Below are 16,475 nucleotides of genomic sequence, written 5' to 3'. Positions count from 1 at the left end.
ATCATATGAGAGGTCAGAGGTGAAGTCCTTCCTTGACTGAAGTCCCATTTGAAAAAGAGAAGCTGCTGACGTTCTGTTTTGGCAGAAGAAAGTTCTGGAGCTGGTGTTGCGGGACGTTCCTGCTGCCTTCCTCTCTTTGTTGTTGGCAGACCTGAGGTTTTGTCTTGCCATCTCTATCTTTAGGGTCAAACCTCCTTCTCTGCGTCTGACGTGGCAAAAGACCTGAGTGTACTCCCACCACCGTGCCTCACTGTGGGAAAGTCCAAGACCAGGTGACAGACGGTCGGTCCTAAGTTCTGTCCCGGTGGTTTTGTGGAGATGAATGAAGGCCTACCGTCCCAGAGGAAGTGTACTTCACCCTCAAAGCTAAAAATCTTCTGCCGTCATGCACCTGTGGTCCGCCTGACAAGCTTCTCAGGTGTGTTTCCTGTCAGGCGGAGGCGGGATGACGGTCAGTTTTCTGAGACTCTAAACATGTTTCTTTCTGTGTGTTGATGTCAAACCAATTCTTCTTGTCTTTTGCCCCCCAACACCCTCTGGCCCCCTGTGCTGTATTTCTGTATCTTAAGTGCATTTTATGGAGTGACTGTCCACGGACCCCCCCCCCTCCCCCCCAGTCTTCTGCTGGTTAAACTCTTTCCTGCTGTCCAACCACTCCTTTAGCTGCTTCTGGACTTTTGGATTTGGTCGCTTTCGTTGAGTTGACGATGAGAAATGTTTCTAGGTTCCTCACTAACTGGAAAACCTGAAGGTTTCCGTTCTCTTCTGGTCCATCCTTCAGTGGACACGCTGCTGCTTCACGACTTCACTTAAAGGAACTCTCTGTGGCTTTCAGAAAAACGGCTTTAGACACAGACAGCAGACGGGAAATCCAGATTCTAACTGGAAAAGGGATCAACTGAGGCCATTCAAGGCTTTTTAGGCATTTTAAAATAATTTCCAGCTCTTAGTGTTTGTCTCTGACCTTCGTTTAAACAATAATTGAACATTTTATGTCGTAAAATAATTGAAATGAAGCATTCTCATATCGGTATCAGAATTATTCCTTTCTTTCTTGTGTTAATTTAGATTTTTTCAAATTAATGTTTTGTCTTTTAAAAAGCATGAAAATTTACAGTAAAAAAACTTTCAGTATCCTGTTAGTTTTAATTCCAGCATCCATGGCTGTTAGGATTCAAACTTCTTTCTTCTTCTTTGGTTTCTTCCTCTTTTTTTCAGTCTGTTTTTTCTTGGAGTTTTTCCTCACCAAGAATGAGGGTCAAAGGTCAGGGATGCCCAATTTAACCTGGTCTGTTTAGTTTAGTCATTACCTATTTATGACTGATTTCATGTTCTTATATGAGACAACTATTGTTTTGGTGTTGGGCTAAGGAAATAATACAGAATGAAAACAGACAGTTACTTTTGGAATCGATTACAAACTACTTGTTACTGTGTTGAATCACATCCCTGACTCTCAGTGTGATTGTCTCAGAACAGTAATGGTCCAATGGTGCTCCTCAAAATGACCTCAGTGGGCGTGTTCCAGCAGGTGACTGGTGTGTTTTCCTGCACAGTTGTCCTCCTGTGAGAGGACAGGAGTTTGGTCATGTCAGTCCTGGTCTTTAGGGGAGCAGATCCACTGAGCTGAAAACCCAGTTCTGGATAAAAGCGCAGGGTCATGTGACCTCAGGGTGCAGCATCCTCTCCTGTTTGAGGTCCGTGCGTCAGAGCAGCTCCTCAAGCTGCTGGTTCGTCTTGTCATGGAACATCTGTGGGGCATTTCAGGATGGATGTGTCCTCCCCCAGCTCAGCGTCCCACTCCTAACAGTCCATCTCAACGCCTTCTTCAGTCAGACTTCCACTGCTCTACCAACGCGTTCTTAGTGCAAACTTCAGTTTAAAAAAGGAAAAGAAAACAGAGAACCCCCACTTCAACCTCTCCACAGAGACTTCATGAGTGCTGCTTCTTAGTGGGACTGTCTGAACCCCCCCCCCCCCCCCCCATCCCCTCCAGTCAGTAGGCTCGTCTGAGCTCATAGGGCGACCAGGAGCTCACCCCTTCCTCTTTGGCCCAGCTGGGGTGGGCGTCAGCGCTGGGTGGCAGGCTGCAGTGGCCTTCTTCATCTGCCACCATCTTGGACACCAGGTCACTGACGGGGCTACTCATGTAGGGGGGGCAGCCGAAGGAAGAGGAGGAGGCCGCAGGGTAGGGGTTGCTGCTGGTCAGGGAGTGGTAGTGCACGTCCTCCAGGGGGTGCAGCGTGTACGGCTGGCCGCTGGGAGCCGGGCCCATGGACGAGCCCCGGCTGGGCGGGCTGCCGGGCGGCTCCGGGCTGGGCATGGAGGGCGGGACGCCGACAGAAGTCAGACCGTCCGTGCACAACGGCTCCCCCTGGGACACGGCCTCCGGTGCCGCCTGCTCCCACGAGTCTCTCTGCAGGACGACATGGGAGGAAGATGAGGTCATCCTCTTTATCATCAGGATTGCAAAACAACATCTGGAGAATTAAGTTTCCTCATGAAAGTCATAAGCTTGTACTTCATCACAGATGGGGACTTGGACTCAAGACTTAGAGAAGCACTTCAGTCTAACAAGTAAGGACTTGGAACTTAGCTAAAGACTCAACCGCAAGGAACGCAAACCAAAAACTTTAGCTCTGCCCTAAAATTGTGTCCCAACCGGTTATTTTAATGTTTTATAAAAACAATTGTGACAAAAAAACGACATTATTTAAATATAAAGACTTGACTTGAAATTTATGCCAAAGACTTGGGCCTTGATGTTCACTTTTAACTTAGTGGCTTTTGAGACACTTTTGTTTCAATGAAATGCACATCTGCTGTTCATTCATCCAACGTGACGCCTGGCATAAAGCAGCAAAGCTCCTTTTCTCCCTGTCAGAATCAGCTGCTTCACTTTAGTGGCATCAACACTTTGTTTCAGCAAAGCTAAACACGTCTGTCAAGTGTTGCAGATCAGGACAAAGCTGCTGTTCTCTGCCTCAGATTTCCTCAGTTTCCATTCATTACATGAACTTTTTACCACCACAGATGCTGCAGATCAACACAAAGTTGTTTTTCCTCCAAATGACCTCAGTTCCAACACCCATGAAGCACGTTTTTGGCCTGTTAGAAATCAGTGACGTGTGGTGAGGTTGATGGCTGGTGAGGCACTGACTCCTGAGTCAGATTTACCATGAGAGAACTAAATATTTCAGCATTCATCCAACAGCAGATAACAGCATAGAAGAAACACACAAGAACATATTTGTCATACAGAGAATATTATAGAAAATAATATAGAAATTGGATAAAACACTCTTCTTGTGTATAGATTATTCATATGTTCTGTAAACAAATTAAAGTATACATGTGTGTTCAGCACACATTTGACCCTCAGTAACTATTTCTGGTATTTTTCCAATTTCAAATTCTGGTGTTTTAATCAGTTATCAAATGTTTGTGAAAATAATCATAAAAATATAATGTTATTTTTAAAAATTAAAATTATACACATGTTTGGCCTCACTTTTTGAGTCCATGTGTCGATCCTTCTCCACAAAAAGCTCTATGATCTGTTGGAAAGTCTTCCTGATTTTCCTTTAGTTTAATAAGTTTCTCTCTCTCAATGGAGAAAGACGTCCTTCGTCTGCTTCTACGCACCAGTGTAGCTACGAAGCAGCTGTCCGCTCACGTCTGCCCCCTGCTGGTGAGGCCAGGCTCACCTAAAGCCTTTTCTGTGGGCCTATAGCAGGGCTTATAGTGCACGTCTCTGTTAACATTGAGTCCTGGTGTCAGACATGAGGCACAGCGCTTCAGAGCCTCACCCAGAGTTTCTGCTCCATCTGTGATCACAACACTCAAATTCAGCGATTTTAACCTCAGAAACTGTGGAAAACGTGTTGAGTTGACTGAAAATATAGTATATTTAACACAGATCAGTGGAAAATAATATTTACTTAATTAACCTTTTTCTAGTTTATCACGACTATGTCAGGTGAGGCTGTGCCTCACTTGCCTTACTTGACCGCACGTCACTGTGAGAAATCCAAAGAAAGAAAACCTTAATCTGTTTGCATTCGGTTTCAGCGCATCAGAAACACTGAACGGTCTCAACGATGAGAGAATCCTGCAGATCCCTAAAGAAGAACACGTGAGAGGTGCTTCCACATGTAACACCTCACAGCTCTGAGGCTGACAGCAGACCAATAGGATAATGGAAACGAGGCAAACAGGTTTCATTGTTCCATGAATAAATGCATTCAAACATCCCTGAAACCCACAGAGACCCGACCAAAACCAGGAGAAGCTGTTTCCTGAAACCAGGTCACCTGTGGTTTCAGTCTCTAAGAGTGAAAATGAAAAGACGCTTTGCAGATAAAGACTCTTTACTTTTTTATCAGGGCCTGACTGTTAAATAACAAACTGCCATTAATCTTGATATAAATATTGAGGATATGCTCAATAGGGGGCGCTCTAGAGGGTAAAATCTGTGAGAAAGACGTGTCCCAGAATCTCTGTCTTTCAGTATTCTGAGTGTTTGATGAGCCGCTGCTGCAGAGCTATGGAAGCGATTCTGTAGCATAAATAAAAAGCAAAGTCAAAACCCGAAATGCTTTTTCATTTTCAAAATGAAGCTGCATTTTTTGACTTAAAATTAAAATGAAAAAGCAATATTTCAAAATGCTTTTTCATTTTATACTTAAAACTGGTTATTCTGTGTCATAATTAAAACGAAAATGCAAAGAGGGGATTGCATTTGCATTTTCACATCCACCCTGCAAAATTTGTAGCAAAATTCTTTCTCAGTGAGCATTAGCAGAGGGGAGGCGGGGCGATGACGTCACTGCTTTCTCGGTGTGTCCGGCCGCTGACAGACACAGACACACGCACCAGGAGCAGACTGTGTTAGCGGCAGAGAAGACGGCTTTGAGTTGGTTGTGAACTTCTGATGATTGTACACAGCTTCTCAGGACTACATAGCAGCATGTCCACCTTCTTAATGCGAAAAATGCAGCAGAATGTTCCTTTACTGCCCTCGCGAATCAGAAGCTGTGAATCGCAAACCAACTTCAGCGTCGTCTGACCGCACAGATTTAAAAACATATGATCGAGCAGAGCAGGCCCTTAAATATAATCATAACAGTAATAAAAGCACATTATGAAGATAGTCTCCTGCAGCTTCGCGCTGAGTGAGTGTTTTTGGTCCAACCAGCAACGTTTACCACAGTGAAATCTGCTGTCTCTGTTGATGGGGCTCCAGCTGTCATCAAACAGCAAATTCAGCGCGAAGCTGCAAATAAATTTGTAAATATGTGGGAATCAGTCTTTATTTTGTTCTGGACACCACTGGAAACACAAATTCATATGATGGTTTCTCAGATCGCAGCAGCATTTCCGCCTTCAGCGATCATCGGGAGCTTCGCGCTCCGCTATGCGAAGGCAGCTGGTGGTCCGAAGAAAAAAGATTGTCCGCGGTGCGTCAGGAGGACCGCAAAAGGCGGACATGCTGCTATGTAGTCCTGAGAAGCTGTGTAAACTCATCAGAAGTTCACAACCAACTCAAAGCCAAAAGTCTTCTCTGCAGCTAACAGAAAGCTCCACTGCTCCTAGTGTGTCTGTGTCTCTCAGCAGGCGGACACACAGAGAAAGCAGTGACGTCATCGCCCCGCCTCCTCTCTGGAAATGCTTTTAAGAAATGATTATTGAGACAAGGTTCCCAGGGTGGATGTGAAAATGCAAATGCAATCCCCTGTTTGCATTTTCGTTTTAATTATGACACAGAATAAGCGGCTTTAAGTATAAAATGAAAAAGCATTTTGAAATATTGCTGTTTCATTTTAATTTTGAGTCATTTGATGCAGCTTCATTTTGAAAATTAAAAAGCATTTCTATTAATCCATTTTAAATGTCGAATTAGACATTTCTAAATGAATTATGCTACACATCTACCAGTGAACGTCTTGAAAATGAAATGTAAAAAACATTTTATTTTAATTTTAATTAAGTGACAGAATAAACTGTGTTGAGGAAGGAAATGAAAAAGCATTTTGGTGGATTGCTTTTTCATTTTATTTTTGAGTCAAAAAATGCAGCTTCATTTTGAAAATGAAAAAGCATTTCTGGTTTTGACTTTGCTTTTTATTTATGCTACAGAATCGCTTCCATACAGAGCTGAAAACTTTCACCACAATATCCTGAAAAAGTCCAGTCTGTCAGGGCTGTGTCCATGTGGGCACGCTCCAGGAAAAACCCACCTGGGGGCAGGCTCCAGGTAAAACCCACCTGTGGACACGCCTCCTCATGTTTACTCTTGTAACTGTGTCCATGAGTTACCATGACGTCACCATGGAAGATGAAAAGGATTTCATTTTACTTGCAGTGAACTTAATATTTGGTTTGGCAGAATTCTGCTCTTCCGTGGGTGGCAGTGGTGCTGAGGGAGAGTGGCTGATCTCTGATTGGAAGATTGCAGGTTTGGTTCCCACCCTGTCTGCCCATGTGTCGAAGTGTCCTTGAGCAAGGCACTATCCTCACACTCCTGATCCATCATGATTTGACTAAAGAAATACTAAACTATCAGGAGAAAAATGCTACAATAATATTCTAAAAACACCCAAAACACAATTTTCATTGGTGTGAGCCATTAGAGCCAAATCCTCACCCATACATAAAGAGTTATAGGCTTGGTTGCTCCTCCGCAGCACAGCGCGACGCGGAACACCCTCATGGCGGACGGCTCTGTATCCAACCACCGCAGGGTTTCCCATTCAAGAAACCATTTCAGACACCCCTGTCCCTCCACGTGCCCCTACATTCGGGGGGATAGGGAGAGCTTCTGTAGGACCCCAGTAGGATGTCCACACAAACTACACTCTTTCTGATTTCCTAAATAGTCAGCCAGTGCGCAATGAGGGCACACTTATCACTTAAACATTAAGATTATCACCTGTGTGCCACCTGTGGGTCACCTGTGTGCCACCTGCGGGTCACCTGTTTGCCACCTGCGGGTCACCTGTGGGCCATCTATGGGCCACTTGTGGGCCCCCTGTTTGCCACCTGCGGGCCACCTCTTTGGCACCTGCGGGTCACCTGAGTGCCACCTGTGTGCCACCTGCGGGCCCCCTGTGGGCCACCTGTAGGTCACCTGTGGGCCACCTGCAGTTCACCTGTGGGCCATCTGCAGGTCACCTGTGTGCCACCTGCGGGTCACCTGTTTGCCACCTGCGGGTCACCTGTGGGCCATCTATGGGCCACTTGTGGGCCCCCTGTTTGCCACCTGCGGGCCACCTCTTTGGCACCTGCGGGTCACCTGAGTGCCACCTGTGTGCCACCTGCGGGCCCCCTGTGGGCCACCTGTAGGTCACCTGTGGGCCACCTGCAGTTCACCTGTGGGCCATCTGCAGGTCACCTGTGTGCCACCTGCGGGTCACCTGTTTGCCACCTGCGGGTCACCTGTGGGCCATCTATGGGCCACTTGTGGGCCCCCTGTTTGCCACCTGCGGGCCACCTCTTTGGCACCTGCGGGTCACCTGAGTGCCACCTGTGTGCCACCTGCGGGCCCCCTGTGGGCCACCTGTAGGTCACCTGTGGGCCACCTGCAGTTCACCTGTGGGCCATCTGCAGGTCACCTGTGGGCCACCTGTGGGCCACCTGCGGGCCACTTGTGTGCCACCTGCGGGCCCCATACAGATTTGGAAATTCCTTGCCCACAGACGGCCCATATCCAACCATTATGGCAGTTGTAATTAAGGCTTTACCTGTACAATAATCTAAGGGCAGTCAAGACCCCCTTATCTCATCAACACAATTGTACCAAATGGTAGAGTTAATATTCATTTGCATCCTTGATAGAGGAAAAAGCCTAAACAATAACGACAATGGACACCAACAGGAATTCACTTTTTACAAAATCTCCTTCAGAGAACACTTTTCAAATGTGGCCTGATTGGAACTGGAACTCTTACCAGAAATAGGTGCGATGACTCCCCCCCGAAGGGGGGCAGCAGGGAGGATATGGCTGACGAAGGCAGGAAGGACCCCCCAGCACTCCGGTAGTCCCCAAAGGTTTCTGGGTAGTAGCTGTCGATGAGGGAGGAGTAGCTAGTCATGGTGGACGGTTCGCAGCCAAGTGGTTTACCCCCGAGGGTGCTGGAGTAGACGTCTGGGGAGAACTGCTTGGTGGAAGGGCAGAAGTCGGAGTCAGACATGAAGGGACGTCTCATCCCGTAGTAGCTTGGCAGCATGTGGGATCCTATAAAAAGGGAGGGGCAAAAGTACCTTTGTGACAAAGAGGCTTGGTTTAAATGTGCAGAAAACGGCCAAGCATGGGTCTTCAAAGTATCTGATTACCTTACTTTGTCTATTGATTAAATGGAATCCATGTGTTTTCTCAGCTGAGCTAAAGCTTCTGTCTCGGGTTAATTTGGATAAATAAGGACACCTTCATAACTAGCTAAATATGCCCTGCTTTAGAGGATGTCAGGTCGTGAATCAGCCGCTCACAGATCCAATGGGACCTGTAGGACAGTTCTGCTTGTCTGCCCTAATAAGTCTAAACACCATCAAAGGGTGGGACTCCCTCTTGGGGTCTTGGATTGTTTAGATTTTCAGCAAAGCATTCTTGTTTAAGCTTTGGTTACTGGGGAGGGGAAAGGTTACAGTTTACAGCCCATTTGTATAGTTTGGCTGTTTGCTGAAGGAATCGATCTGTGAAGCATCAGCTTTTCATTGTGGAGTGAACGTGAGCACCTCTGAGTCTCACCTGGCACCTGGACAAATGAAGACGGAGAGGAGGTGGTCCCCTGTGAGACAACAGAAATACCTCAGATTAGAACACTTTCAAGGTATTGTTACTAGAAGTGAATGCGAGGATGTCTGTCACGGCCAGTGCTTCCATAAGACGTCTTAGAACTTAGAATGAAGGGATCGACTTTGGACGGATCCAGTCATTGTTGCGCTCTGGTCTTTCATTTGGGAGAAGACTGAGCTCAACAAAATGAAGGAAACACAAGTGAAAAGAATAGCAATACTTAATAAAGTTTCAAATTTAAGAATTTAAGGTTTACACAGAATCAGTTTACCATCAGCGCACTTGACTAAACCGATGTCCCTTTTAAGGAACAGACACAGAGTGGCCCCCAGATGATGCAAATTTCTCCTCTTTGTTCTCTCAAGTGGCTAACTCCACCACATGGTGCCAGAACTGTCCCAGCTGGACGTCAGGAAGTTGGAGTTTCTCATATGATACAGCCCGGAATGAGCCCTGACCTGAACCCCGTAGAGCAGGTCTGGGACCAGTTAAAGCAGAGACTGGATGGTACTACACCCTCTAGTCACCCGGCAGAACTGCATGTAGCTATTAGTGGTCTGTTGGATAGATCTAAAGCCTCACAAATGTTTCCTTTACCTTTGTTTGAATGATTTAATCATTTAAAGTCTACTTGCCAAACAGCAGACGTCCTGTCAACAATCAGCAGAAAGAATCAACACAAAAACCATATTTATAGACCTCTAAGATAATCCAATGTAGTCCAGATCATTAGCTGAATAAACACATCCACTTTATGATGACCTAAAGAAATGATCAACCCTGTTATGTGGTTGAGAAGGACATTCCCACTCCAGTCATCTCATGATCTATTTTCAAAGCCTTCCAGGTGGTCTTTTAATTACGATGATACTGTTTTTAGCCAGGGTGCCTCACAGCAAGAAGGCCCCAGTTCAAGTCCTGGCTAGCTGACCTGAAACAGAATCACCCGTGTGGAGTTAGCGTGTTCTCCTGTGCATGCGTGGGTTTTCTCTGGCTTCCTCCCACCGTCCAAAAACGTGCTCATAGGTTCATTGGTTCCTCTGAATGGTCCCTAGTTGTGTGAGCGTCCATGGGTGTGTGATTATGGCCCTGAGACAGACTGGAGACATGTCCAGGATGTCCCCTGCCTTCACCCACGAGTGGCTTGGATAGGCTCCAGCAGCCCCGTGACCCCGAACAGGACAAAACGGATTATAAGATGAATGACAGTCATTTTCTAAGACATAATTCATTTGAATTCATTCACTTATGCATATGTATGCATAAGTATGTATCTGTGAGCTCTAGTTGTATTCTGTACATGTTGACATGTTTGTATGTGAAGATTTTTGGAGCCAACAGGTATGTTCGTTACATTTGAGTGTGTGGATAGGCCCCGCCCCTTTCAGATCAATATTTACACCTGACAGTTGTGATTATAAACTTCCAAAAATTGTGTTATCTATGATTATGCGCCCCCCCCACACACACACACACACTTCTGTAATCATTCTTCAGCTTCCTTACCCCCTTTCTCCCCTTCCTTTTGTGCCCCCCATCTTTAACATCCCACTCTCTTCTTGTCCGTCCGGAAAGAATGATGGGATTCCTCTTCCGTTTCGCATGACTCACATTTGACAGAGTTGCTCAGCTGAAAGTCTGCAGTTGCAGGAAGGGTGACTATTTCTGGCTGTTAACAGGAAAAATGGCTGCCTGGACTTCAGGCTCTGGTCTGCCGGTGAGCGTGGGCCGCTCTCACGGCTCTGCCGGCAGGTTTGCATACTGCTAACATGAAAGAGTTGATATGAAGCCTGAGCCGGCTGGGGCACAGGCAAATTCTGAGGTTGGAATTTGAATGAAATTTGCCCGTCCCAAGACTTCCTCATGTGGCGCAGGTACGGCTGAGTGCTCCACTGAAGGCTGGATATGGAAAGCAGCTGGCTCCAGAGCACACAGCCAGATAGTGTGCACTCGTGCTGGAGGATGCAGCTTATTGATGGTGATTATTTAACCTGGTTTCACAGAAAAGAACTCTTCCTTCCTATGCAAAGCCCGTGTCCTATCAGCTTTCCCCATCCTGCTTTAATGGGATCAATAAAAAGCTCTCATTTGGGGTGTTGGAGGACGTCTAGACTCAACTCCTCTGTCTGATCCTGCAAGCTCTGCTGTTTGGCCATTGGTGGACTGGAAGATGACCAAGGCGGATCTTCCTGAGGGTCCTAGGAGCAGGGCGTCCCAGGATACAGCCTCTCCATCCCGCCCGTGAGCCCTGGAGGCCACATTCACGTCCCGACTTGAGGGGGTTGCTTTGTGGTCACCCCCCCTCTTTATGGCCTCAGATAGAAGCTAACAGGGACATTCATGTTTGCAGGCATGAGCCTGCAGAGCTGCATGCAGAGAATCCTCTGGCTCGTGGGGCCTTACATACATTTACTTACATACATTTAGGGAGGGAAGGGGGGTGACTCTTTCTAGAGTCACACACAGAAAAAAAGGATGGATGCTAACTGACAGGAAACATGGAGGACTTTGTTGTCAGTGTTTGGAGGAGAAGATTGTGGCTTTAGAACAGTTAAACACCCACCCCAAAGAAAATGTGTTTTTGTGGCATTTTTCAATAATTTCAGCCTAAAACTGCACTTGTGGAGAATCAGGAGAAGAAGCGTATGGGATAGTGAATGGGAGTGTGATTGTGGCCATGAGACAGACTGCAGACCTGTCCAGACGTGCCCTGCCTTCACCCACGAGTGGCCGGGATAGGCTCCAGCAGCCCCGTGATCCCAAAAGGGACAAATGGATTAAAAGATGAATAAATGAATGAATGAGTTTGGAATAGAGCTGTGAAAGAGTGAGATTCACCAGATTTACACCACTGCGACATTTTTGAAAGGTTAATGGTTCCTCAACTGACAGGAGAGTTTGCATCAGCAGCTGAGGGGCTGTAAGTGTCCGTGCATCACAGGTTTTGCTGTTTAACGTTGTCGTTCTTGGTTCATGCTAATTTAATGTGGAACTAGAAATGTAAGGTTTACATGATCTTGTTTTATGTCGTTTTATTGATCTCCAATCTCCATCTATCTATCTTCTTTCAGGGTCACGGGCTGCTGGAGCCAATCCAGCGACTGTTGGGCCAAGGTGGGGTAGACCCTGAACAGGTGACCAGTCTGTTGCAGAGACACACTCCCTCACCTAGGGGTAATTTAGGGGCAGAAATGATGTAGCATGTTTTTGGACGGTGGGAAGAAGCCAGTGTGTCCGGAGAAAACCCACGCATGCACGGGGAGAACAAACCAACTGCACACAGAAAGGTTCTAGCCGAGATTTGAACCGTTTTAGGTTAGCAGCAAAGCTTCTACAGAAGAAAGGTTGGGAAACGATCCCTGTGGCACACGTGATCGGACGACCAACAAGCCATTGCAATTCATTCTGATCGGGTGGGGAAGACGCGCCGTGGCTGAGATTGAACCAGGCTCAGACATTCTGAAAGAATGAAAGAGAAAAGGTCTCAAACGCCGTCGGTTTCACAGGACGACAGCTGCATTCATTGTGAACACAATTCATTCCAGTTTCAAAGTTTGGTCAACGTGATCAGAGGTCCTGTGGTGTGATTGAAACATCAGAAGCAGCATGGCAGTCTGGATGCAGTGCGTTTCCGGCGCCGTGTCCAGAGTTCAACTATCCTAACTTCGGCAAAGATTTTGCGTTGCACGACCAGTGAGGGACTCAGCTTGACTTGTAGATGACGGTCAGAGGGTGGAGTCCAAAACTAACATGGAGGAGAAGCTGACCGTTCTCCTCCTGAACTTATTTATGTTGCCTGTTTGCATCGAGACAATCATAAAAAGGTACTCTAGTGTTGTTATATGTTTTCCTCCTCAGACTCATGCGGGACAGCAGGTCGTCAAACTGGGTCACAGAGACACAGAAGTGCGGCTCAGCGTACCTGCTTGTGGACAGCTGTACCAAACAGTCTCTGGTCCAGGTACGCTGTACCAGAGACTGTCCCTGAGTCTCTGAATGATTCATGAACCCAGACATGGAGACGGGATCACTGATGCTTTTTTGGAGCTCTTCTCAATAAATAAACCTGATCTCTACATATCCTCCATGACTTCCATGTATCATAATGCAGCAATGGGGCTGAGAACTTTGTAGCTCCTCCCACATGCCTCTGCAGCGGGACGTTTGTCAACACGTCTTTGGACAGCCGTCCAGCAGCGAACCGGACGTCTGTCAAAAGAGAAGCGTTGGATGCAATTTTGAGACGCCAATCGCAGTGTGAATGTAGAAGAAACCGCTCTGCCATCTAGTGTTTGCAGCCGTAACTGCATCTGATGGCGGACATGGGCTGAAGCTGGATAATCACACATTCCAGCAGTCTGTCAGACTAGCAAAACCACTGTGGAGAAATGAAGACGGGACGAGAGCGGAATCTTGCAGAAATCTGACGTGAATATGTTCAAGCTCTTTAACAATGTTGTAATCATTGTTTTAGCTTTTCTAAGATATAAAACCTAGATTCTCCTTTTTTATATTCATTACATTTTAGTCTGTCCATTTTTAATTTCTTTGTTCTAGAGTTTAAGGAAAAGCCAAATTTCAGTTCTCTGAATGCCTGCAGACTTTGACTAATGGTGGATTTATGGAGCCCAACATGTTTTACCTCAAAGCCTTTTTGGCTTTCTGTCTATTTACATTGTGTTTTAATGTGGGCATTAAATGCAACATCTGCTCCATCCTTTTGGGAGGCTCCAAATCAGCTGAGCAGGTAAACAGAGAAGAGACGAGCATTGAAACGGCCCTGATTCTGAAAGTACCTGTTCAGGTATTTTCCAAAACAAACATGAGCACTGAAAGCCTTTAGAGAGGATGTTGGTAGGAGGTGAAAAGCCAGTCCTGCTCCTGCATGCAGACAGCTAAAGCCAGATTTCTCTGTCCATGTGTGTGCGTGTGTGAGTGTGTATGTGTGTGTCAGAGGACAACAATAGCAGGTTTGTATAGAGCCATGTTAAGGCACAGGACAATGTCAGTGGCAGGTGTGTGGATGAAAACTTTGCATAAGCAGCCTCCTGCACGGCCTGTATGCTACACCCCCCCCCCCCGGCTGCAGTTCCAAGGGGATTCTGGGAGATCACGGCTATTGCCACCATTGTGTTCTTTTGTGAGGTCAGGATGGGACTTTGCGGTTCATCTCTCTCTCACACTCTGTTCAGCGATTTACAGACGGGGGTGGGGTGGGGGTGGGGTGTACAGGTGAGGCCGCTCTTTAGAAAAACACATGAGTGAACAGGTCGATCCTTCAGTGAGTGCTTACGCTGTATCTGGGTCCGTTGGTCTGCCGGGACCTCTTCTCTGCCAGCAGGTCCTTGACGGTGTGCTTGACCCGGACGCCCTGGTACACCCGCTTGGAGTATTCTGCAGAGCAGGCGGCCAGAGAGTCAGCAAGTCCGCACGCCACCTCAAAGTTCATACAGATTTTGCCGCATCCCCACAAATGTGCGTTCATTTGAATGCTGCACAGTTTCCTGTTCCTCGCCGGACAACTCTTTGGGTTCGCTGTGTAAATGTCATGGAAATGGCCTTTGGTCTGCTCCATGCAAATGCACTGCTAAAAACGGCCAATTAACCAGGAACATTGGAGTGACCGCTGCCGGAGCCCTGAAGGAAAAAAAACCAACCCGCCAAAGCTGTGGTAAAGACACCAAGACCTGAACGGCCTACACAAATCTCACCTGGGCGCCGGTGTGATTTGGGGGCATTCCTGGGAGGCAGAGGTTAAACTCAATGAAAATGCAAACTTTATTATGCCGACGGAAATTGCATGCAAAAAGCTGTATGTAAAAGACCCCAGCTCTTTGAATGCAGCTTTGCCGTGAGCTTCTTCAAGGTCTTGCCACGAACAGTACAGTCTGCACTTGTTTTTTAGAGGAGGAAAAAATATGTATCTGACAGTCACGGATCATAACGAAAGCAACAATCTCTGTGCAGCAGGAAGTTGAGCCCAACACAGTCGAAATTAGACAGAATCAGGTGAAGTTTAAGGTTTAAGGTGAAGTTTGTGGTCAAAAGCAGGTGAGGGGATTCTTACCTGTTTCCATGATGCTGCTGAAGGCTGACGCGCTCCCGTTCACTCGCACGCCTCTCTGCTGTCCCTCTGCTGCTCAGGTTTGCCTATAGTGTCTCCGTATGCAGCCGCATGCTGCCACACATGGGGCTTTAACCGCTGTCAGGAGGGCAGGGACTGAGGAAGAGGCCACCTCACTCTGCAGTCGTGAGGAGGCAGCCTTTCAAAATGACCTTTCTCAATTTGTTTAAATGCAAATAATTGGCTGGGACGTTTTTTAGATTATTTGCATCTGCAGTCGAGATTAGGCTTGAAAGCATCAGGGAGCGAAGAGCCAGCAGCCTGCCACCCCTCCCTGAGCTCCCATTTGTCAGCCAGAGTCAAAAGGATGCATTGTTTGGTCACGTTGGACTCAGGACTCTTCCTGCACCGCTGGTTTGGGGGGATGCTTTCACATCAATTCTAGCAGAGAGCAACTTTCACTGTGACCGGCCTGATGGCTTTCTGACAGATGCTCTGCTCTGTCACCACGGAAACGGGGAGGCAGGCAAAAGAAACTTGCAGAACATTAAGGTGGAGCTACTTAGGGCTGCAGGAATTTGCATGCTGTCTGCTGCTGAATGAAAAGAGGCAACAGGAGTGTGGAGAAGATGCCACTGGCTTCATCCAAGACTGTCCTGCTAACCAGCAGCAGTTCACAACTAACAGCAAAGCTGCCCTTGAACTGAAGGAGAGTTTTAAATGTGGTTTCATGTCATTCCACTTAAAATACAAGCTTAGTGATCCAAATAAATGTCCTTACTTGACGTGTTTTTTTGTATAGGGAGCTGGTAAGGAAATCATGTTTATTTCTCTTTCAACTGAGGCTCATTTATAAAGTATGACAGATTTTAGGGCCACCAAATAAAAGTCTAATTAGGAGATTTAAAGTGGAAGTGAGCGTACAGTGAACACCACACAGCAGCAGAGCGACTAAACGTAGCTGAACAGGTAACTGAATGTTTATTGACAACGTTAAAAATGTTTGGAAGCTCATTGTTTGATTTACAATTTATTAATGTTTTATTTATTGATGGGGGGTTTGCAAGGATCTCTGTAGCCGTTGATGAAGACATCAGTGTCCCTGCAGCTGTCCACTTCAGTCCTTTCTTCCTCCAAAGACCAGCTCTCTACGTCTGTCTGAGGAGGAGCACTTTCTGGCCTTTTCAACATCCTAATGCTAATATAACAGACTATTTTCATATATCTTTGTTGTTTTATGCTGAAACGGGACGTTTCATCTGGAGGAGGGGGCGTATGTGACACTGTTTACCTTCAGCTTTGGTGTTCTGTGCATGACAGCTTCATGACGTAATGAGACACATGGACTTCTGGGTTTGTGAATGGAAAGGAGAATAAAGTAGCGGTCCTCTACACCCAAACGTGTCTCTGAGCTTCTTATTTTACAGATGACAAGCCGCTTTACACCGAACGCCGGAAAGACGGCTACACTGACAACAGTTTGATTTTGAGTCGTCAGAATGCTCAGAATTTCTTTGTTGCTGTTTCTGGAAATAAAGCTTCACAAAACGCTCTGCATATTTCATCTTCAAGCTAGGCTCTGATAGACAGACAACTTTGTCCCCCCCCCAATAATTT

The 16,475-nt window shown here is 46.6% G+C and overlaps 1 protein-coding gene across 1 annotated transcript; it reads right to left on the bottom strand.

Annotated features, from left to right (window-relative positions):
- Positions 1-1,975: 1,975 nt before the first annotated feature.
- On the bottom strand, positions 1,976-15,976 carry c13h11orf53 (chromosome 13 C11orf53 homolog). The gene is made up of 5 exons (XM_023961749.1): positions 14,862-15,976; positions 14,088-14,188; positions 8,747-8,786; positions 7,950-8,236; positions 1,976-2,416 (listed from the first exon to the last, which is right to left on the bottom strand). Exons 1-5 carry the CDS (start codon positions 14,869-14,871, stop codon positions 1,997-1,999), a joined length of 858 nt encoding a protein of 285 aa, XP_023817517.1. The 5' UTR covers positions 14,872-15,976; the 3' UTR covers positions 1,976-1,996.
- Positions 15,977-16,475: the final 499 nt, after the last annotated feature.

Source organism: Oryzias latipes, chromosome 13 (assembly GCF_002234675.1).
Source record: "Oryzias latipes chromosome 13, ASM223467v1".
Lineage (NCBI taxonomy): Eukaryota > Metazoa > Chordata > Actinopteri > Beloniformes > Adrianichthyidae > Oryzias > Oryzias latipes.
The sequence above is the reverse complement of the archived record's forward strand: the minus strand, read 5'-3'. Positions and strand labels throughout refer to the sequence as shown.